We start from the raw sequence: 24,260 nt of genomic DNA, 5'->3' as shown, positions 1-24,260 counted from the left end.
ATTAGGTTAGAAAAAGTCTCATAATTTAAGTACAGCACAAATGGGTTCGTAGCCAATTATATACAAGCAGACTTCTCTTTTCTTACTTTGGGGGAGATCGGTTTGACAGCAAGAAGCACATCACAGGGGATTCGACCGTGGTTGCAGATCTTGAAGTGGGCTGTTGCCTGGTGCCCAACTAGGACGTTATTGAAGATAAATTTGTTCTCATCTGTCACAAAGACACCATCACAGCCTATGTCCTTCAGCACCTGGCTGAGACATCTGCTGTTGCAGATCTGATGCTCCTCAAATATAGACCTGACATCATCAGTCACAAAGCCTGGGGAAAAAGACAGGACAGAGCATTGAGGGATTCCATTCTCTGACCCAAGTCCAAGGGTCAAGAGAAACCACACTATACATGAGCAAAGCTCTGGTCTATAGCTACAGAGGATATATGCCATCAAGTCACAGCCGACTTATGGCAACCCCATAGGGTTTTCAAGGCAAGAGACAATGGGAGGTGGTTTGCCATTGCCTGCCTCTGTGTCACGCCCCTGGTATTCCTTGGAGGTTTCCCATCCAAATAGTTGCCAGGGTCAGGGCTGGGAGTGTGTGACTGGATTAAGGTCACCCAGCAAGCTGTGGCTGCAGGGAACAGCTGAAAAGGTGTGAAAATGCTTGGGGGAAAAGATAAGGTGTAGTTTGGCTCTTAGGTGGTAAGGGGGCTGGGCAAACAGAACCTTTGCCTGGAAGCTGGGGATGGGGTTGTCGACATTCCTGGCTATGGGATTACCACCTGTCCCTTCAGGGAGCCCTGTTTGCTGGACTTCACCCTTCCAGCACTGATGGTTTTGTGGCTCCCCTTACTTGGCATGCACGATTCTGCAATCAGCGTGTACGTAATGCCATTAGGGTTGTCTTCCGGGTCTCTGTCAGAGATCTCAATCGTCAGGTATTCCTCACACTTCCCGATGGGATCCGCGATGCAGTCCACATTGATGACTTGTTGGCCGCCTGGAGAAATGGAGCCAAATCCAGGATACAAACAGAACATGCCAAGGGAGAAGCGTGCCTGCGAAGAGAGCCCGATGGGAGAGTGCTCTCAGAGAAGCTGCCACAGAACCCACTCAGGTTTCCATGAGGCTTGGCTACCACAGCAAGCCGTGTGGATCAGGGACTCCCTGGGAAACTGTGGGGCTTTAACAGCCTGCTACAGCACCTCTCAAGCAGGGCAGCTCAAAGAGGTGGCTTGTCAGAGTGGAAGTTTGCAATGTAGCATAGAAGTTCAGTTTGGCAAGCCCCTCGCAGGTTTCTCAAACCTCTGGGCCTCTGAAGTAAAAGCACGCACTACTCAGCACAATGTTGAGGAAGCTCAGACCCATACTGCTCCCAAAACGCACACACAAACACCGCAGACCCTGTACATGAGGCCACACCCTGTTTCTCTTGAGCCCCCAGATGCTCTCCAATAGCCATAATCACTAGCAAAGGGGTTTCTTTCTGGTTGGGGCAGAGGTTCCCAGGAGAGTATGGGAAACAAGGAGCAGTGCTGCACCCTACCCTGTTGCTCCCTTTCTTGAGCACTCCTAGGCAAGGAGAAGGAAGGCGTATTTCAGAACATGTATGTCCCTGTGTGCAGGTCTGCATAACACCAATCCAACTCGGATAGTATGGCCACTCGATAGTACATGAAATATACAACTTTAAGATTAATATCAGTATCCTAACAACAAAAATACATCTTACATTAAATATAAAGCAAAAAAGCAATAACACTGGTGTTAACATGTCTAACACCGTGGCAGCATGTCTCTGCCTGATTTTGTGCATTAATGGGCATGCTTTTGTACATAGGGGTGTGTGTGAGAGAGAAAGAACATGTGAGTGTGCATTTTAACTACTGCTGGCTGACTCTTCCTTTCTTTTCATAGAATCATAGAGTTGGAAGGAACCATCAGGGTCATCTAGTCCAACCCCCTGCACAATGCAGGAAATTCACAACTACCTCCCCCACACACACCCAGTGACCCCTGCTCCATGCCCAGAAGATGCCCTCCCTCTCATGATCTGCATAAGGTCATAGAATCAGCATTGCTGACAGATGGCCATCTAGCTTCTGCTTAAAAACCTCCAGGGAAAGAGAGCTTTCCACCTCCCGAGGAAGCCTGTTCCACTGAGGAACCGCTCTAACTGTTAGAAAATTCTTCCGAATGTCTAGATGGAAACTTTTTTAATTTCCACCCATTGGTTTGGTCCGACCTTCTGGGGCAACAGAAAACAACTCGGCGCCATCCTCTATGTGACAGCCCTTCAAGTACTTGAAGATGGTTACCATATCACCTCTCAGTCTTCTCCTCTTCTTTTGGCAAGTTGGGGTTCCCTGAGCATTCTGCTTACTGCACATACAGCCCCCCCAATGGGGCAAACAACACCCCCAGAGTCACCATGGTTCTGATCTGAATCAGGCCCTTGCGGTGCTTGGGAACTTAGTTCCCAACTGCTGGCATCTGACCGTGACAACTGAATCAGACTTTTGTATAGGTTTCTTCAATTTGATTCATTGCAAACAAACAAACAAACAAACAAACTGTTTGGTTGGTCCTTACACTAATAGTTCAGAATGAATGATGCATGTTATTGGTTAGGAGATGGCTTCCTGATAGGCTAGGAGCGTTTGAATGTTTTTCACCTTGTCCAAACCGAGAGAAGTTGACACCCTGGCTCCCAGCTGAAGGGAAGGGACAGATGTTTGGGTCTATGTTCGTGTGCATGAGAAAAAGACACATAAAGTATGTATATGTGTATGAGAGAGAAAAAGAAACGGTAGGCAGCAATTTGGACGAGGCACAGAGAGAAAGAGAGAGAGCTGTGGATCAGCTGGCCAAACCCTCCTTAGGAACACACAGCAGTATGAACAAATGCAGGCAGTCTGAAAGGATCCCCCGCCCCCAATTTGAGATGCAGAGAAAGCAGCGTAGCCCGAAGATCAAAGAATGGTAGTGTTTGGGCCAAAGCAACCAGGACAAATAAGACTGGCAAAGGTGATTATCATCACCTCTGCCCCAGAGATGAGCAAAACTAAGAAGAAAAAAGAGGGCAAAGCATCAGTCCAGAGGCCGCAGGGCATGCCCCCACCTGAGCTACAAGGCTCACGTCCTTTTGCATGATAGATTCAGAACGCCTGCTCTGTCTGCCAAGCAGAGCATTCTGCCGGATGTCCCCTTCACGAGAGCGAGAATTTCTGATGTGAGATGTGCTGCAAGAAGAAGAAAACACAGCATGACCAGAAGTGATGGCGACGCCTCGTGTCTGACTTTGCTGCAAACAGGAACGGGGGGGGGGGGGGGAATGGAGCTCTAACAATCTGGCACATCTTATTGGTGACAAGCCTATCACAAGTCACGTGTCAAGGTTTCCAATGCCCAGTCCATGACCCAGGAGCCAAAGGCATCACTATAAGAGTTCTAACTCCTTCACTCACGTTTGGCCATTCACTGCTGACTGGAGATGAAGAGCCTATTACACTGTTTATCGTAGTGTTAGCCAGTTCTACTATTCAGCTCTGTTGCATACAAATAATGCATTATACGGTTGTATTGCAGACACGGTACTGTTCTAGTACACTGTTCTTGCATTTCATAACCCCATATTATTCACTGTTGGGTGTATGTCCTGTACTGTATTGTTGTTTAAATATTTTTTTTATTTGCTTTTAAAGATATGGGGTACGGAAAAGGGAAGAAAAAGGGGATCTACCCTACTCATAACTCCAGAGGGAGAAATAAATGCTATTTACATTTTATTTATATTCTTAACTTGTACTAGTATACTCTTACTACAAGACTATGTGCTAATCCTCATTTTATACTTAAATGCTTGATTTCCTGTTGATTGCCTTCAATATATTACTTAATATATCAATGTAACTCAGAGAAAGAGGGATTGATAGACAATTAGATCCTGTACTGTTTTTATTGCATGGTTTGGCAAGAAAGGTGGACTATAAATGAAGTCAATAGAACAAAATAAATGCTGGAATAAATCTGGTTCATCTTTAGGGTGCCACAGGAGTCCTGTTTCAGGGGCAAATGAAACAGGACTCCTGTGGCACCCTAAAGATGAACCAGATTTATTCCAGCATTTATTTTGTTCTATTGACTTCATTTATAGTCCACCTTTCTTGCCAACCCATGCAATAAAAGACCTTATGAGCCTTAAAACAGAGGACAGGCACCTCATAGCTCTCATGGTGTGACTTTGCTGTGAGAGTGTGGAGGTTTAGGGGGCACCTCAAATCAAGCAGGGGCCGTTTCCCCATTCATTCACCAACAGGGCACACTGTGAGGGTAGTCCTGAACCTTTATCGAGTTGATAAGGACAGTGATGATGTGCATTAGAAAGGCTGGGTCAGTTCATAAAGGCTGGGGAAAACGTGGCTTGATCATTGCTGGGATTATTAAACTTCTACAGAATCAAATGAAACCATGAGTCTCCCGGGTCTCTAATCCTGTTGCTAGTAATACAAAGTTTGGAAGTGTGAATCTGAAGACTCAAGGATTGAGGGACATTATTTGCTCAGGGATACAGCTGCACACTTCAGAATGTTCTGTTTCAGAAGCCGCATCTCACCTGCTTCCCCCCCACCCCCCTGTTGCAGAGGGCCCAATACTCAAATTACAGTTGGGCAATGTGGGTTAAACGCACCCCTCTCAGCTTTCTCTAGTTGCCCCCCAATTATTTTGAGATTGCTATACGTGCAACCACAAATGCATTGCAAATCAGTTGTGACATCCCTGAGGATAAGAGACACAATTCCCTTCCTGCCTTCCAAGCCTGGTAATGGTGGGAAGTGCCACTGAGTCGCAGCTGACTTATGGCAACCCCGTGGGGTTTTCAAAGCAAGAGACTAACAGAGGTGGTTTGCCAGTGCCTGCCTTTGCATAGCAACCCTGGATTTCCTTGGTTGACTCCCATCCAAATACTAACCAGGGTTGACCCTGCTTAGCTTCTGAGATCTGATGGGATCGGGCTACCCAGGTTTAGATCTCGCTCTGTGATTGGGGTGCATTTTTCCCCTTCCTATTTAAAGCAGCAAACTTATTTTTGCTCCTAGTCTTCAAGCATGGAGATTTTGCTGGAGTTGGCCTACTCCCTTTCCGTTCCCTATGAACTCTTTTTATGCTACTGTCTTGAGGACCATTGTTAATGTGGGTACAGCCTCAAAAGGGCAGGCGCTCCCATTGAAACAACCCTTGTTTGGAAAAGAAATTTGGACTTGGGAACATGGCACAAAACTTGGCATTGATTATATTATTCTTTTTCTGATCACATATTCAGAAACATGAGCACAGAAAAGCAAAGAGTCTTGTGACAATTACAGTTGCTGGCAAATGCTAACATTTGGTATTTAAACTGTTCTTCATCTCTTTACAGACATGAAGTCAGAGAACAAGAACATGGCCTGGATTTCCCATACTTACTTTAAGCAGATAAAGCAGCTATGGGGTGAAAGGGTGGCATAAGATTTGGGTCACAGTACAAAGTGAGGTTTGTCCCTTGTGCTGTTTTCTCAATCTGAACTGCACCTCTGAAGATGCTATTTGCACTACAGTGAACACCATATAGTACTATACCTATGCCTCCCCTGCAGGGCCACATAGCAAATGGGGAAAGGGTTAAACCCCTCTCCCCCAGGACTACTTTGACCTTTCTTCCTTTTTTTACAAAATGAAGGGTTCTGATTGCAGATCTCCTATATCTTGTCTAATTACGAACGAGGCATGCATCTGTGAATAGAACTCCCACACAGCATTGTCCAAGAGGCCCTTCTCCCTGACAATCACCATCTGGAATTCCAGGAGCAAGTCCCTTTCTCACCCTTTCCGCAGAGGAATGGTGTTGTCTCGGACCTGCTTGAAGATGGCAAACTTAAACTCGAGGCAACCTTTGTTCTCAATGATGAAGCTGCAGCTCTTCCGGGAACCGTGCACCACGGGCCCAAAGTTGATGAGTGGAGGAGGGGAAATATTGTACTTAGTGAACAATGAATGCACCGTCAGCCTCACCGGAATGCTGGCAATGATCTCCCCTCCTTCACACAGGCTGGGCTCAATGACCTAGACAGAGGATGACAGATGAAGCCAATAGATGGATCAGTTCTTGCTTGGTCTAAGATCATAAAAAGACATTTGCGAGTACATCAAGGATCTCTTGGTAGAAGCAATACCCTACTGAGGCCCCTGCATTTCATTACTTTGGATGCTAGGAAATTCTCTCATATGTTTTTCTTTACTGGAGAAGGCTTTAATAGATCCAGACAATCTGGACCTCAAACTATTTGTTCAGAAAAAGCATCGCTGGTATGGATGACACCTGCATCAGCACAAATGGATTATCATTCCTAAAAGGAGTGTTTGCTGGAGGGCAACAAGATTAGCCATATCGGTAACCATAGCAAGTACAATCCATTTTTTGTATCTACAAAAGCTAGCCAGGGACGACTGGAAACCTCAAAAGTCAGTGTGAAAACAGGACTCCCTGTGATGTCATGACTTACTGATTTCTCAGGGCAATAACTATTCACAGCTCTCACACTTTAACTTGGCCATGTTTTGGCGGTTAGAACTCAGCTATTTTGCCTTCTTGTCACGTGAGTACATTGACAGCCAAGGCAGGCTGCCCTTGATTAACAAGCACCCCAGCTGCTGATTTTGCATCTGGCAAACAAAGCCCACATGGAGCAGTAAGTAAAGATCAGGGGGCTCAGTACTGGCTTTCCAGCTTGTAGAGTGTTGGGTGAGCCAGATCCCCGAGAAGAACACTTGCTTCTGTCCAATAAGAAATGGTTTCTGTTTCCTGACAGGTCCAGGTTGGGATATACCTGGAGATTTTGGGATGGAGTCTAAGGAAGGCGGGGTTTGAAGAGAGGAGGGACTTAAATGCCATAGAGTCCAATTGCCAAAGTGGCCATTTTCTCCAGGGGAACTAATTTTCATTGACAGTGGATCGGTTGTAATAGCAGGAGCCACCACCTGGAGGTTGGTAACCCTAGCTACAGAATCTATACCAGGGGTGTCAAACATAAGGCTCAGGGGCCAGATCCGGTCCCTTGAGAGCTCTTATCTGGCCCGTGAGCCAGCGGAGGCAGCCACCCTCCCCACTCTCGATCTGAGCTGGGGAGGAATGGCCTGGCCCGACCAAGTGACATTGATGTCATATCCGGCCCTCGTAACAATTGAGTTCGACACCCCTGGTCTATACCTTGCAAGAAACTACTGATTTTGCCTGTTAACAAGGGAAGCTGAAGGTCATGGGCCTCCTGTTTGGTGAGTGACTTCTTTGAACTCTCCCACCCAGCCAAAGAAAACTCCCAAGATCAACAGGCATGCCTGGACGGCCCAGTGGTGCATATGCATACACACACACATACGGTACAGAACTTGGGCATCCCCCAAGGCTACCTCTAAGACCAGTTATTGCCCACTGTCTTACGTGGCATATCAGAATGGGCTTGTCTTCCACATTTACTTCCTTCTTGGAGCGAAAAATTATCTGGACCATAGTGGGACGGTCGTTGGGACCCAAATTCCCCTTCGACGGCTGGATGGAGAACAGCGGACTCAGACTGGATAATCCATGCTCTGTGGACTCCACAGCAAAACTAGAGCATAAAGACAAAACGTTGACTCCCCGTCAGTAGTCTGGGAGAACAGCAGACGCTAAAGCCAACAGTGGTAAGAAAGTAAAGAAATCCTAAACCAGTGATAGCGAACCTTTTAGAGACCGAGTGCCCAAACTGCAACCCAAAACCCACTTATTTATTGCAAAGTGCCAACATGGCAATTTAACCTGAATACTGAGATTTTAGTTTAGAAAAAACAACGCATACATTAACATCTTTTGCCTTAAAAGAAAAACACAATAACAGAGCTTTCAATGATACAAACAACTTTTTATTGAAAGGTAAAAGTTTGCATTTGGCATGCTTTTGAACAATTAATGTTTGTTCAAAGCCTCTAAGCTGGGCAGTGGGGAGTCCAGGGAAGGCACACGCGACGGCTGCTCAACTTACCCGCGCGTGCCCACAGAGAGGGCTCGACGTGCCAAGTCCGGCACGCGTGCTATAGGTTCGCCTACACGGTCCTAAACCCTTATTCCCTAAGGGCAGGTGGACACGTGGGGCTGCCCCCCCTTCAAACAGCTATATCTATGCTGCAGAGAAAACCGCCATGTGGCACAGTGCCCTGATGTCTTCAGAACACAGACATGCTGCTTTGGAGAGTAGGAATTTAGAGAGACAGATGCTGGATGGGGGAAGGAGGGCCCCTTCCGCTACCCTTCCCCCACTCCCAATTACCTATGGCCCCCGAGGCTCCCCCCCGCCCAAATGCATGTTTGCAGAGTGCAGCCAGACCATCAATTGATTAGATAAGCCTCTGCTTTTCCAACTCTTCCTTGCTTACTGTAGGCCAAACTACTAAATATGGTTTTTAAGGAGCCAAGTCCAGACGCTGCACATGCAGCTTGAAAGTGGGGCAAATAACTCCCCCTGCCAGGAACCATTTTGGCCTGGGAAAAAGGCACAGGGGGAAAGGAAGGAGACCCTACCTTCCTCGCACCACAGGGGGAGCTGAACTGGCCCTGAAAGACTTTTGAAAGCCATTGCTCACAGCTGCTATGTGTCTGCAAGGAAAGCAAGTCATATCCTGGTTCCTCATTAAAAAATTGTATTGCATAGTTTTTCCCTAAAAGGCCTGACTAGATGATGCATTTTTTCCAGATACATCCTCTGGGTCAGGTCAACAACCATGGTCTGGGAGCTCCATGCGTCTCAGGCATGGGGGAACACTAGGGTTGCCAACCTCCAGGTGCCTCCTGGAGATCTCCTGCTATTAGAACTGATCCCCAGATGACAGAGATCAGTTCCTCTGGAGAAAACGGCTGCTTTGGAGGGTGGACTCTATGGCGTTATATACCAATGAGGTCCCTCTCCTCCCCAAACCCCGCCTTCCCTAGGGTCCACCCCCTCAAATCTCCAGGTATTTCCCAACCCAGAGTCAGCAACCCTAGGGAAGGCCCAGTTCAGATCAGGACTGCGGCATACAAGGAGATGGGGTTTAAGCTTTCTCCCCCACTGAGCCATTTTCTCTCCCTGAAATTTGCCCCATTGGAGAAACGTCTGTGTATTGAGGAACTACACATTACATTTTCCTAGTGAGCAAACAATAGCTCCCTGGGGCTATTCCAAGTCAGGAAAATGGTGCAGGCAGGGAAAGGCTGATGTCCCTTCTCCTCATGCACTACGGTCTCAATCCCAATCAGGCCTGCACACACAAGGGGAGCATAGAACTCCCAGACAGCATCTGCCAACCTGGCCTGAGGACGTATCCGGTAGAAATATATTGTGTAAGTTAAGCCTTTAGACTGCAGACAGGCACTGTGGAGACAATCCTAAGAACGCTTTCCTGAAAGTAAGCCTCACTGAAGAAAATGGAACTTGCTTCTGAGTAGATCCACTTAGGCTAGCTCTCTGGGTCCCTTTCTCCAACTTTCCTAACACACAGCTAGTGCTGTTTAAAAGCAATAATTAGTTCTCCATGCTTTCTTCAGGATTCTAAATGAATGGTGTGTGGGCAAAAAGACCAGGAACATTAAAAATAATAAAAGTGATAACTCCACTGACTTTTGAAATCATGTTTTGAAGGGATGCTAATCTCCCTTCCTCTCTTCTCAGGCTGGGGGTTACAGAACAGCCCACATCTTGGCAAATGTTATTAAAAACAAACAAACACTGACTCTTCAAATTTTGGAGAGCAGCCAAAGTGCCCAGCAATAGGCCTATGTTTTACCAGTTCTGCCTCTCTTATCTTGTTCATCTCAAAGAAAGGATGCAATTGTAGGCCAGGTAGTAAGGGATGGATGGATGGATAGATGGATATTCATAATTTAGTTTAACATTCAAAGGTTTAATAGAGTACAGTAGAACAATTGATGTTAGAAGGCTAGAATCGACAAAATCTTGATATTTCTATAAACTATACTTCTATGTTGGGTAAATTGTCTTGACTTGTGTAGGCCATGCAGCCATGTAACGTCTATCCATATAAGTAATTTTTTTCCTTTATCTGAATTGTTCTATTTTTGAATGTTCCCCCTTTCCTGTATTTTCCCTACCCCTTTCCTCCATTTAAAAAATAAAACATTAAAAAAGAATGAAAGGATGCAACAACGAGTATTTCCAACCACTACAGCATGATATTCAGTCCATGCTAAAGAAAGGAAGCAGATGACAAAGCACAAGTGGGATTTACCTGTAACCAATCTCATATTTGCCTTTGTTCTTCAGGGACAGCGACTGTTTAGCTTCATCCATGACTTTCACAAACCCAAAATCCAAGGTACCATCCGTACCTGTAGGGACCAGGAACAGAACAAAGTGGGTCAGTGGTGCTCTGGATATCATCTGCACCCCTCCTCAGCAGTGTTAGGGCCTTTTGTATAAGCGACACAAGCACTGGCTTGGGGCAGCAATACTTGTAGGTATGCTAAGGAAAAAGCAGAGCAGAAACCAATAGGTGGGCCTCAGTATTCCCTGTGACATTGTAAGAGATTGTGGGGCACATCTCAAGGGGTATAGGTGCTTGGGGCAGAGGCTGCCCAGAAGTTCTTCATGTCTTTTCCCTTGAAGCTTCATTATGGGCGATAGGGCCTTTGCTTCTTGATCGCAATCATATTCCCCTTTTAAGAAAATTCCCCTTTTAAGAACATTTTGAAAGCAAAAAGAAGCACACTCATTGGGACAAAGCAGTTAAGGAAAGAGAATGGACTTTTATGCACGGCTGTTTCATTCGCCGTCACCCCTCCAACAACTTCGGGTCTTTGTGTTGATTATGCATGCCATTTTTGACCGTTAGAGGTCACCTCACTCTCTCCCTGCCTTTCTCCACTGAAAACATGGGCAAAACATGGACAAAGGCAGGGGGAGAGCGAGGCGACCTCAGATGGCCAGAAACAGCATGTATAATCAACACAAAGTCATCGAAGGGGTGACGGCGAGTGAAACAGCCGTGCATAAAAGACCAATGACAGGAGGAGAGATGGAAGAAAGGTCTGGCGGAGATACTACAGAAACGGTACTGAGCACCTGCTCCCAATCCTGGTTACGCCCCACAATCCCTTACCTAGAGCAGCCAAGCTCCCAGTCAGGGTGGTGGGATCGCCTGTCTCCCATTCCCGTTGCCTCACCACTGCTCTGAGTAGTGGCAGGGGAAGAATATTTTTTTAAAAAACCTTTGATGCCAGCTGTGGTGTCATGTCATGTCTGTTAAAAGAAATGGACTTGACATACGATAGCTCTAGGAATCTTCAGAAACTCTATGGTCTTAGAGATACCCATGTCACTTCCAGTTTGTGTTTTTATCAGAAGTGATGTGATGCCACCGGCAGTGTCTTAGCCCACCCCCACCCCCACTGACAGTCCTTCTACCAGTTTGTCAGGCTCAGCCAGGTAACTCTATATACAACCTCTCCACTCCCACACATACCTGCACTCACATTCATGCACCAAAGGATTCCAGTCAGCACACACCTTCATCTCACATCCTCAGCCAATGTATAGGGAAGAACATAGTCTACAGGGATCCCCAGTCTTGTTAAGCCTGTAGTCACCTTCTACGATTCTGAGAACAGGTAGTGGATGCCACCACAAAATGGCTGCCATGGGGTCTGGGGCTAATCAAAAAACACTGAGCAGTTCCAACCCAAGCATCTCCAATGAAGGCAGCTGTTTTCTGAATGGGTGCTCCTTGTAGCCACAGAGGTGATACCTCCGGGACTCTTCTGAAACATCATCTGCAGCTAGGGTTGCCAACTTCCAAGTGGTGGCCGGAGATCTCCTGCTATTGCAACTGATCACCAGGTAACCGAGATCAGTTCACCTGGAGAAAATGGCCACGTTGGAAGGTGGACTCTATGGCATTATACCCCAGTTAAGTCCCTCCCCAAACCCCACCCTCCTCAGGCTCCACCCCCAAAATCTCCAGGTATTTCCCAAGCTGGAGCTGGAAACCCTACCTGCACCAAGCAGGCAGGGGCAAGCCAGGACCAGCTCTCTGCTCTGAGAAAAAGATGCTGTGGGGATGAAGGAAGCAGGTGCTCCAAAACACATTGGCAGGTGCCCTAGTGCCCACAGGCACCATGTTGGGGGTCACTGCTATGCTACATATATCTAGCAAGCTCTGTGTCTCTAACAAATGGATCAGGAGCAGAGAGAATGTGGCCATTCTGAAAGGGCAATCTACTGGGAAACAGCCAGTTAATATGTAGGAAGCGGACGTGTGACGCCTCTCCCTTGGGGCAAGTATGAGAGCTGACAACCTTCCTGAATTTTCACAGCATGGGACTAGACCTGGACTTCCCCCAAGTAAGGGACCCACTGCTTACAGAGCCTGAGGAGGAGAAGGCTCTTGGCTTGGAGGCATCTAACCCACCTTTGGGGAAGCTGATGTCCAAGGCAACGTCATAGGCCTCAGCGATGATCTGTATGTTCTCTATCTGGACAATCCCCAGGATGTTTTCTGCATCCGAAACCTGCAACAGCAGCAAGCAGCCTTAATTCTTGAGTGTCATCTGGCTGTCCAGTGGCCAAAGCTCTCTCAAGCCAGCATTCTTCTTCCCACCTGCTCTCCTTTCCCCTCACTTCCTTTTCTTGCAACTCACGAATTCTTGCTCATCTGCAGATAATGGCTGCACATAAACCCTATGTGCTGACAGCCGTACACAGCTGTCCCGTAGCTGGCCACTCATCTCTACTTACAGATGAAAATGCCATTTCATTCTATAAAGTGCTGGGATTATTTTTATCTGTTATGTTTCTTAACATTGCTACTGTTCTTGCTTTTATCTTAGGTTTTAGTTGCCCCAATGGCAAGTAGAATTAACAAGTAAAGGAGGTGGGACCCTATGGAGTGGGTTCGCTGAAGCATTTCAAAAGGATCATTGTGGGGAGGGGGGCTTCTGCTGTGACTGAGAAAGGAAACTAAACATACAGACAACAGACAGGTAACCTGAAGAGAAGGAGGATGGCCTTGACAATACAGAACTGGTCAACTCAGTTAACCAAACTTTATAATCCAGCCAAAGGTAGGGGTTTCTGCCATAACTGAGTTAATAAGAAACTGGGGGAGGGGGAGCTGTGGCTCAGTAGTAGAGCATCTCCTTGACATGCAGGTAGTCCCACGTTCAATCCCAAGCATCTCCACGTGGTAGGCAATGTGAAGGACTTCAACCTGAGATGCTGGAGAGATACTGCCAGTCTGAGCAGACAGTACTTCCCTCGATGGACCAATGGTCTCATTCAGTATAAGGCAGCTTCATGTGTTCATGTGTAGAACCTGGGCACATTTCAATCCCTAGTTGGAGTGGTGGTGAATTTTTTTTTTAAAGCTGAAAGGACTGTCTTTTACTGCTTCTTCAGAAGCCAAAGATGGTCAGAGGTGAAGGGAAGGTATTTATTTGCCCTGCGTATTTTCATACTGAAAGTCATATGGACAGATTTCACCTTCTGGGACCAGACTCTGTTCCAGTAAGCAGAGTCTAAGTGAGTAAAAACGCTTCACAGATGCACTCACAGGATTCACAGGAATTACCACTGCCAGACTGCTACCACTAGGAATCTGATCTGAAGAATATCCTCCAAGAACATCCCAGAATACTTTAGTACCTCTTTGTAAGTCTTAAATACCTTTCTAACTCTTCTTAATGTTCTGCTGGAACCTGCAATGCGTAAGACTGGCCATCTAGCCTGTATTGACTAAGGAGTTCTCACCTCCAGGCGAACAGCCTTCCTAACGTTGACCACCTTGGAAGCCTTGAAGTACACCTGCAGACAGTACTCAGAGAAGGCCTCAACAATGCCCATATCATCTGACACGCTGAAGTCCTCGCCCATGTTCTCCAGGCCACTGATCCGCCATGCTACAGGCAGTGGGGTGTTGTTCTTGAAGAAGAGCGACTTGGCTTCCTTCCTGAAGAAACAAGGAGAAACCAAAGCAGCTGTGTTTTCTAAGGACCCACGTCTCTGTGACCCATGCTCACCATCTGCTGTAGCGTCATCATTCCGCTTTTCGTGCTGGGCAGGCTACTGGGGATGTGGCCAATGCTGATATGCTGAAGAACCAGCTCCATGCAAAGGGACTCCAGATAACTACAGTGTAGCAGGAACCCCAGTTAAGCTGCATCTTTGGATGACCTCAGGACCTGCAACATGTTATGTTTTTTTTCCTGGGGACAACCCTGGATTAGGTGTTAAAATAAACTGTTGCTTTTCCCTGAACAGAAATGGTAACACAGGAAGAGGCTCTCACAGCAGGAAGAACAGAAAGGGAACAAAAAATGTACGCTTGGAATATAGACATACAAAAATATAACCGGGTTGGAGACCTTCGGGATCATGTAATAGACTCTCAAAAATAAATATCCACTGAACGTTACTTAGTGTTACATACTTAGAAGGTCCTTGATTCAGTCCCCAGGAAGTAGATATTGAGAAAGACCTTTTTCACCTTGAGACCACAGGCAGCAGCTGCCAGCCATTGTGGGCACTACTGACTTGGGGGACCAGTGGTCAGACTTACTGCATGGAAAATTCTTAAATGCTTTTTAATGTTTGAAATGTTCCAATGTAATGGTTCTTAAACTACATCTGGAGAGCCAGCATGGTGTAGTGGTTAAGAGCAGAGCTTTGGAGCGGTGGACTCTAATCTGGAGAAGCAGGTTTGATTCCCCACTCCACATCAGCGGTGAACACTAATCTGGTGAACTGGATTTGTTTCTCCACTCCTGAATATGAAGCCAGCTGGGTGACGGTGGGCTAGTCACAGCTCTCTTAGAGCTCTCTCAGCCCCACCTACCTCACAGGGTGTCTGTTGTGGGGAGGGGAAGGTGATTGTAAGCCGGTTTGATTCTTCCTTAAGTGGTAGAGAAAGTCGGCATATAAAAACCAACTCTTCTTCTTAACTGTCTGGGCTTACTGTCAGTTTATAGATAACTATCTGGGTTTGTCACCATATTTTTCTTCTCTCTTTCCTCTTTCTCTCCTCCCCCCCCCCCCGCCTTTATTTACTTTTCAGGCTCTACATAGACATTTCCATGACTCCACCCTCTTTTATTTGTTTTAATCTGTCACTATTGGAATTGGCCCATATATATATCTGTATAATGAAATGGATGGGAATGGCAAGTGCTGTAAAAAACTATGGCATTTTTCCTGGAAGCAAAAAAAAAACCCCAAGTTTTTTGTGGTTTATTTAGCTCATTTTTAATGTTTTTCCTTTATCTTTTTTTTTTGTTTCTTTTTTATAATTTTTTTGTTTTGTTTTGAGATGGGAACAGTTTTGCTGCGTAATTAGTGGTCTTTCCCTCTTATTTTTGCTCATCTTAGTAACTTTTACATCATATGTATTTTTTACCTTTTTGGTAAATACTTTATATAGTAAGGTTCTCTATATAATACTTTGTAACTGGGTATTGTGGATTGGATATATTATTTTCAAGTGTTATGTTGAACATAACATCATGGTTATGTTAAGAGCCTGAGGGATTCCAATACGCGCAAAAGGTTATTGCAGTGTAGAAACTTCTTAAAGCTGGTGTGACATTTTTTTACAAGAAACATACAAAGGCAAAGAATAAAAATGATGCAAGGATTGGGTTGGCGAAGAATATATTACCAATACATCTAATCGGTTTAAAAGTGTTGCTATATTTATATACAGTAGTGTTTCTTTTCAGGTTCAGCAAGTGATTACAGATCCAAATGGTTTCTTTGTTATTTTGGTAGTGAAAAGTTCTCATTCTATTATTGTTATGATTAATGTGGATGGTCTAATGTTTCAGCTACCTGGTAAATTTGTTGGTGTGGGGGGGAAAATTTTAATGACAGACTAGACCAGGGGACCCCAACATGGTGCCGGTGGGAGCCATGGCATCCGCCAACACCTTTTGTGGTGTCCACAAAGTGTTTTTAGGAAGTGGTTGGGGCCAGGTAGGGCTTTTGACCAGCAAGGCTTCTGATAGGCTGTGCAGATTTTTTAAAATGTTGCTTTGGCAACAGCTGCCACCACACCACAAGGATCTACAGTGTGTCACTTAAGTTAACCTATGGCAATCGTTTTGTGGCTGGCTCCGCCTCCAGTGGCAGCCATTTTGTTGCTGCTCCCACTGTGCCATGACAGAATTCTAAACGTGCCCGCAGGCTCAAAAATGTTTTAGATTCCTCTACTAGACACAGTTTTGGATCAAAGCACAACCCCACACAAAGTATGCACCTGCTCTCTCTATGGATCTTAAGTTGTGATTTATTCAGCAAAAAATATGTTTACGATATACTGGACACCATAGCAAAGGACTGAGTAAAGTGTCTAACTGTTGGTGTTGTAACTCATGGGATGCGTCCTTTCAAACATATATGCTTTGGGCATTTCCAGTCATTCGATTTTTCTGGAAGTTATTACTCATCCTGATTTTGTATTAGAAAGTTCTTTGATTTTTGAGGATGCTTATTTACTTTTAAACTGTCTGCCTGTTTCTTGGAAGCTAACTGATGGTCAACAAAAATGGGCCTTCCATGCCCTCACTACAGTTCAAAGACTCATATTACGATATTGGAGAGCTAAATACCCACCTCCCACAATGGATTGAGGACCTTACAATTTTATCAATATTTAAATGCTTGGCATATAGACAACAACGGCTTATGGACGGATTTTTAAGATATTTTGAAACCTTTTGTAGAAACTTATGTGTTGTTATATTTTTCTCTCTCTTTTTCCTTTTATTTTATGTAGTTACTGGATTTTGAGTCCCCCCATTTTGTTCTTTTCCCCCCTTTTTTGAAAGAAAGAAATTTTAAAAGGAGTTAAAAGGAATTAAGAGCAAATAGGGTTGCTAGGTCCTCCTTTGCCACTGACGGGAGGTTTTTGGGATGGAGCCTGCGGAGGGCAGGGTTTGGGGAGGGACTTCAATGCCCTAGAGTCCTATTGCCAAAGCGGCCATTTTCTCCAGGGGAATTGATCTCTATTGGCTGGGGATCAGTTGTAATAGCAGGAGATCTCCAGCTAGTACCTGGCAGGGCAGTTGGCAACCCTAACAGCAAAGCAAAAGGCACTTTCCACAGAGGCCCAACCTGTGTAACAGGAGCTTTTCAAAATGAAGCTGTCTGCGGTCCAGCTCGAGTTCTGGGCGCACTCCTTGGCAGCAGAGCCGGAAGGTTACTGGCTGTGGGTTTTCTTTAATGCAGCACACGATACTATCTTCAAATATACCGCTGCCCGTTGGATAGGCCCATACTGTCAGTTTCTGAGGAGTGAAAAGAAAACGCATTCAGGTGGAAACCCCTTTAAACTGGAGTGTGCTTTAAAGAGATGGGGACCCCCCACACACACACACAGACGTCCGCTATTACCTGTTGTTCGTTAGGCTTGAGCGTCATGGCAGGCGGGTCCAAGAGATAAGTGACTGCCTTGTAGTCATGCTGGAAGCAGAAAGTTATTTCACACTCCAAAGGAGATATGTTGAGGATGGTTATCTTTTCAGAGTGATTAGGGAATCGGTTTGCCTTGTACCTGTAAAGGATGAGGAGGCAAGCATGGAACAGTCAAGAGAACGATTATCAGTTTACTAGGAAGGAGGGAGGGGAGTAGGGTTGCCAACGGAGAGGTACCATTACAAGTGTTACAATACAAGTGATTCCAGAAAGGGGCAAAACCTTACAGGCCTGTACTAAATATAGTGAGGCTAACAGATCTTAAGCACCCCAAGACTGATCAGAGGAGCTCCCATCTGGGATTTTTTCTGGATCAGAAACCTGTTCACCCTTGAGATCCAAGGTGGCTAGCTGTAGGGAGCATTCCTGATAGAATTGGTCTGACTGCTCATCTGTCCAGGGGATGTTGTATGGACTGAACAATGTGGAAGCATTTCATCAGGTTGATTGGTTTATGATTTAATTAATTAACTTGTCTGGATTCCAGATGGGCGAATTCCAAGAGAGATCCATCTCTTTGAGTACATAGCACCTGTCTGTCCAGTGCGATCCAAGCCCAAACCATGAAGGCCATCAGATTCCACCCCCACAGGAATCCTGCAGGGCCAGACAGCTGTGCTGAATTATTAGAGAAAGAGGCAGGCTTTTGGTTGGGCCTCTGCAAGGAGTATCAGTTACCCGATTTGTTGATAGGATACCACTTCTCTGTGTCATCAGAAAGATGGCAGAAGACAGAAATAAAAGGAATGCAGTAGCTTGGAACAACTCCCATTTTTCTTCCTTGTGGGAAGGGGAAAAAAGCTTCTGTTTCTTGGTTTTCGCTAATGCCACCTTTCAACCATCTGCTAATCACTTCTGGACTGCAAAGGGGGCAGCCATAAGTCTTTCTTTACATTCGCAGATCCTTTATTCACCTGGCGAAGCCAGAGCAAAACATTTTATCACTCTAGAGCTGGAAGGAGGGGGATCTGGAGACCCTTACCCTTGCTGTACCTGATCAGTCCCGAGGGAGAGGTCTGACTGGCAAGAGGAGCATCCTAAGAAGTGGCTCTTGCCCCAGAGGACAGCAAGGCACTGGTGCCCTTAGAGGCTGAAGCCTCCACCTCTCTTTTTCTCACCAGGGCTCAAATGCAAAAACCCTATGGGAGAGGGCATTTAGCACAGGGCAGCCTGGCAGTCAGCATTAATGGAGTGCTGAAGAAATGTCTGCCACAGTCACAGTGCTCTTAAGCCCATCCCTTCAACCTGGATGGGAAGAAGGGAAGGGAAGCGGTTGCTACGGAGGCTCCCGCTGTGCTTGGCAAGAACAGGTTGTGATGCTCTCCTTGTTCCCTTTTGATTTTGGAACTGTTTTTTTAAAACCATTTTTTTGTTTATTTTTGTAGAGCTTAGGGCAGGGATGTCAAACACAAGGCCCGAGGGCTGGATCCAGCCCCTCGAGAGCTCTTATCTGCCCCGTGAGCAAGCTGAGGCAGCCACCCCCTCCAGTCTAGATCTGGGTTGGCGAGTCATGGCCCAGCCCGACCAGTTGGTGAGCCAGCCAGGAGAAACTCCAATTGAGAAACTTCTCACTACAATGCATAAAGCTTTGTTACAGGCACTTGACTTATCACAAGGTCAACAGATAACGTGTGTATTCACCGCTACGTTCACCACAGCGTCCACAAAAGATGCCGCAGACAGAAAGAAAAGCACTTTCTGGAAGATGGTTGGCTTGGCTGTCTTACTTTGAAGATACAAGGTTTGAGTTTCATTATGATGATACCTTACCACAACTTGATGACTTACTAGAAGTAGAAAATGAAGATTCTACTACATTTTTTCTCCCACAGCTTCATTTAAATGAATATACAGCTGTTTTTTATTCAGATGGATCCGCCATTATTAGTCCTATCTGGATGATTGAGTTCGATGCCCCTGGCTTAGAGTAAAAAGCCTGTCTCCCTACACCTAAGCAGAGAGATGGCTGGGGGCTTTAAGGGACATTCCCTCCTTCCGAGCAAAGTTGCCTTGCCTTATCTAACAATCCAGAGAGGTGGGAACTAACCCAAACAAAAATGAACTCCTAACCACAAGGAGAGAACAGCATCCAAAGTTTTTGTCAATCGGGGCTGCAGAGCACACAAAGCAGATTTTGAGGGTCTTGCATTTTAGGCTCCCTAAAAGACCATTTTCCCAACCCAAACAACGTTGCTCCTGAACATAGCTCAACACCAAATTTCAAGTTTCTAGATCATGTGGAAGTACACACCCAATTCTGATAATCCATGAATGAGCAGTTAGTCAGCGGGCCTGAATATCTTAAAATTACATAATACTGTGTAAACTTTGTGGCTCCTCTATAGCAGGAGCTCCCTAAGATATGGTTTGCTCTGTGTTGGTTTGGGTTGTTTATTTTTGTTGAATAAGGAGGCTGAGGTCCAGGCACTTACTTGTCTCTTGACTTCCCGCAGAGCAAAGGGCCAAAATGAAACACACCCGAACTCATGATGTACTTTTTGAAGACAATCTCATCGGGTTTGGCAGTCTTCCTACGGTGGGGGAACACTATCCTGGGTTGGAGAAACAGAGAAGCATCAGGAGAGAAACAGGCAGAGTTCAGTAAAACAAGAAATCCACAGTAAATCCATGTGCTCTTTCAAGGATAATACCCATGTGTGAAGAAGGTCCATGAATGCTTCTCGTCAGAACTGCAATATGCATATGTCCTAGAGATTATGAATTATGGAAAGAATTCCCATATTTTACCCTAAATGCATCTTACTGCCTAACCAGGACACATATTGCACCTCTACCATTACGTTTTTTGTGATCTCTAGTTATAGATTTAATTCTGAAAACAGTACTAGTTTTCAAGTTAATGGCAGAAACAAGTATGGAAGAGTACACTGATTATTAACGCGCACATGCTAAAGGTATAAGGAAATGACGTGATATTCATCTGGTCAGGGCCAAATTTCATTATTTGCCTGCATACAGGGTGTGGGGTGCACCCTTGGGCTGCCTTCTCTGCCCCATCTCCCCACCCTGAAGATTAGTCTGATGATGATGGATAGATCTGTTGGTAGATGACTTGCGTATTGTAGAATTTTGAGGTAGGGAAGTTGCTGGTTGTGCGTGGAGGGCTAACCTTGTAAACTGCTTTGAGTCCACATTGGGCAAAGAAAAGCAGGTAAACAAGGTCCCAATAAATAAACAAATAACATTAATCAGGTGTCAGCTATGTTCTTTCTTGCTGTCTTCAAAAAGTTCATGGAGTACATACCGAATCAAAGAACAGCTAAGGTCACACCCACAAAATCAAGATATTTATTTTAAAATCCAGTCTCACTAAAAATTAGGGTTGCCAACCTCCAGGTACTAGCTGGAGATCTCCTGCTGTTGCAAGTGATCTCCAGCCAATAGAGATCAGTTCATCTGGAGAAAATGGCCGCTTTTAGGCAATTGGACTCTATGGCATTGAAGTCCCTCCCCTCCCCAAACACCGCCCTCCTCAGGCTCCACCCCAAAAACCTCCCGCCAGTGGAGAAGAAGGACCTGGCAACCCTACTAAAAATCCTTCCCATACAGCTTATAACATCCATGAAAAGAAGAAAAATGGTTAGACTAAACACATAAAAATCAAAAACCAAACACAGTCACATAGCAGTAAGCAGGAATAGATGCTTGGAGCAACTCCTTTTGTTCTCTGTCTGTCAAGTACTGTGCACTTGGGGAAAAGCCCTCTGCGTATTATATGCAGACTTCTCTTTATGAACAGAAGTGTGCAAAAGAAAAAAAATCAGTAAAATTCGCATTTGGGTATATAGGACCCAAAAGCTTTTGGGATTCCCAAATATTTTCAAATTCCCATACCACTATGGGTTTTTTTCTGGAGTTTTTCAGGAATTAAAAAAAAAATCCTGCTCCATTATAGCCTATGGGGAATCTTTCTGGGGCTCTTGGGGGACTGTTTTTTTAAGGTAGATGCACCAAATTTTCAGCATAGCTTCTGGTTACTATCCTTAGAAGAACCCCCAAGTTTGGTAAAGATTGGGTCAGGGGGTCCAATTTTTATGGGCCCCCGAAGAGGGTGCCCCATCCGTCTTCCATTGTTTCCAACAGAGAAAAAATGGGGCCCCATAAAGTTGAAACCCCTGACTCAATCTAGACCAAAGTTGGGGGTTCTTCTAAGGAGAGCCACCAGACACTATGCAGAAAATACAGCTTAAATTGCCATTTTTTCCAGCTTGACTTTAATGCATGCACATTCCTATTTATGAAGAAAATGTGCTACAAGTCCTTGGACTGGCTATGAATCCTGTCCCAGAAGGCTTCCATGGCTGTGCCCAGTCTCTTCTCGCACTTACCTGGGGTCTTGGGAAATGGTTGGATACGTGCAGACACCCCTGCAGTAAACCTGGTACTGTCTCCGTGTTCCCTGGATCTCAAAGTTGAAGACTTGATCAAACAGTCCTGTTTTTGTGGAGGAGAAATGGAGGCGCATCAAAATCTCTCCATTGGCAGGGACCGTCCAACGAAAACAAGTCAGCCTGTGAAATGAGAAGCACAGAGAATTCGTTTCAAAACTTTCAGGATGTCGATGGGTTTGTGTAACTGCCTGTCAAATACATTTTGATACCACAATCACTCCACCAAAGCAGCAATGTATACGGCCACTTTGTATGGGTTGGAGAAGATTCTTATAACACATGCCTGGTTCAGAACAATCTTTGGTCGTTTATGCATGGGAGTTTTACCTGGAGTTCGATGCTTGCTCAACCCACACTTTTCTGTTGCGAATCCAAAAATTGCTATGCACCAGCAAAGTCACCAAGCTCACACCCGGAAGTGCCTGAGTCCCCACCCCTTCAAAACGCTGCTTTGTAATTGGCTGTAGTGCTTACTGTGAGAAAAATGTCCAGTTCCCTCTCCCCCGGAGGAAACCCAAGTACTGTTTTAAAAACCATTTCAAAAAACAGAGCTCTTTAAATTGAACAGGGTGTGTGTTTGTGGGGGAGAGACTGAAGCATCGTTTTAAAATCCTTTCTTATGTGAGACAAATGTCTGCTCAGAAAGAATTCCAGGTGGGAGACAAAAATCAGGAAGCATTTGTGTCCCGCCTCTTGAAACGTTGCTTTGTGATTGGCTGTAGTGCTTACTGTGAGAAAAACATCACCCCCCCCAGCTCCCCTGTCCCGGGCTTTGGCTTATGTATGGAGATGAGGATGATTTCACCCGGGCTGATCTCAGGGGAGATCAAAGAATCGGGTTTTAACAAGAATGGTAAGGCTCAGGATTTGCGAAAGCTGGGCATGAGGTCATTTCTGAGGGACAGAAAACTCATGCATAACTTTGAGGAACAACCGAGTTAGCTCGGGGGTGAATGTGAGTGAAAGTACTCATGTGTAAAGGACCTCTGTTTTAAGTAGAAGTTCGTGCCTGACCAGCCACACATATGCAAGTGTTTCCTGACTTCTTCTAATCAGGGCTGGCCCAAGGGCTTTTGGCACCTCTAGGCCAGCTGGCTGGGGCACATGCCAAGCTGCAGGCTGGCTAGCCTTGGAACCTGGGCAGTAAAGCTGGGCCCAAGAGTGCCATAGGGCTGCTTGTTTCTAGTGTCTCTGGCACCCCCCTGCCCTCTGGTGCCCCAGTCAATTGCTTAGGTCCTCCTAGTCAGTGGGCCACCTCTGCTTCTAGTTGCACTACAAGGCTCTCCTTCTGCAGCCGGTGCAAGAGTGCCAGGGCCTGTTTCTTGCTACTCACTTGAAGAGCTTCTCAGCGGACGGCTCTGCAGACAGGGCAGATTGATCTAACTCCGACAGAGGTGTCAACGTGCCAGGGCTTGGATGAGTGCCCTTCCTGCTACGGGTTGCGCCCTTTTTATCCTTCAAAGGCTCACGGGTTGGCTCAACCTTTTCCTTCTTGGACTTGCCTCGAGTTGGGGTGCTCTGTTCCTCCTGAAATGCAGAGGGAAAACAGACAGATAAGAAAGATGGGAAGAAATCCAGAAGGCAGAACTAGTTAGCCAGTATAATCAGAAACAAAAGCATTCATAGGCAAGGCAAGTCAAGCAGTGTGTGTGTGTGTGTGTATGATTATTGCATCAAGATCATAGCCAGAAACACCCCTATCCTATATGCCCACATAGTAATATGACGCAGATTGTCCACCAGAACCAGATTTTCTGTGCTTAAAGAATAGCACAGCTTTAGTTCTGTCTGGAAAGAAGGCGGTTAAAGGGAGACATGACAGAGGTCTATAAAATTATGCATGGGATAGAGAGAGTGGACATAGAGAAGATTTTCTCCCTCTCTCATAATACTAGAATGAGGGGTCATCTGCTGAAGCTGGAGGGTGAGAGATTCAAAACAGATAAAAGGAGGTATTTCTTCACACAACACATAGTTAAATTGTGAAACTCCCTGCCCCAGGATGTGGTGATGGCTGCCAACTTGGAAGGCTATGAGAGGGGAGTGGTCACATTCATGGAGGAGAGGGCTATTCATGGCTACTAGTAAAAATGGATACTAGTCATCATGCATACCTATTATATCCAGGATCAGAGGAGCCTGCCTGTTATATTAGGTGCTTTGGAACACAGGCAGGATAATACTGCTCCATTCGTCTTGTTTGTGGGCTTCCTAGAGGCACCTGTGCGAATAGACTGCTGGACTTGATGGACCTTGGTATGATCCAGCATGGCCTTTCTTACGTTCTTATATAAAAGGAGATTAGACAGATTCTTGGAGGC

The 24,260-nt window shown here is 45.7% G+C and overlaps 1 protein-coding gene across 1 annotated transcript in view; it reads right to left on the bottom strand.

The window, feature by feature from the left end:
* HYDIN (HYDIN axonemal central pair apparatus protein) overlaps positions 1-24,260 on the bottom strand; it is a 216,389-nt gene that overhangs the window by 46,777 nt on the left and 145,352 nt on the right. Inside the window, exons 46-58 of the mRNA XM_056862322.1 lie at positions 23,273-23,463; positions 21,877-22,059; positions 19,960-20,079; positions 17,447-17,606; positions 17,168-17,340; positions 13,811-14,009; positions 12,474-12,573; positions 10,296-10,395; positions 7,477-7,645; positions 5,863-6,101; positions 3,121-3,241; positions 853-1,057; positions 87-322 (exon numbers count right to left, since the gene is read on the bottom strand). Coding sequence (XP_056718300.1) covers positions 87-322; positions 853-1,057; positions 3,121-3,241; positions 5,863-6,101; positions 7,477-7,645; positions 10,296-10,395; positions 12,474-12,573; positions 13,811-14,009; positions 17,168-17,340; positions 17,447-17,606; positions 19,960-20,079; positions 21,877-22,059; positions 23,273-23,463 — 2,196 coding nt within the window. The remainder of the gene's footprint in view (positions 1-86; positions 323-852; positions 1,058-3,120; positions 3,242-5,862; positions 6,102-7,476; positions 7,646-10,295; positions 10,396-12,473; positions 12,574-13,810; positions 14,010-17,167; positions 17,341-17,446; positions 17,607-19,959; positions 20,080-21,876; positions 22,060-23,272; positions 23,464-24,260) is intronic.

Source organism: Euleptes europaea, chromosome 17, assembly GCF_029931775.1.
Source record: "Euleptes europaea isolate rEulEur1 chromosome 17, rEulEur1.hap1, whole genome shotgun sequence".
NCBI classification, from domain to species: Eukaryota; Metazoa; Chordata; class Lepidosauria; order Squamata; family Sphaerodactylidae; genus Euleptes; species Euleptes europaea.
The sequence above is the reverse complement of the archived record's forward strand: the minus strand, read 5'-3'. Positions and strand labels throughout refer to the sequence as shown.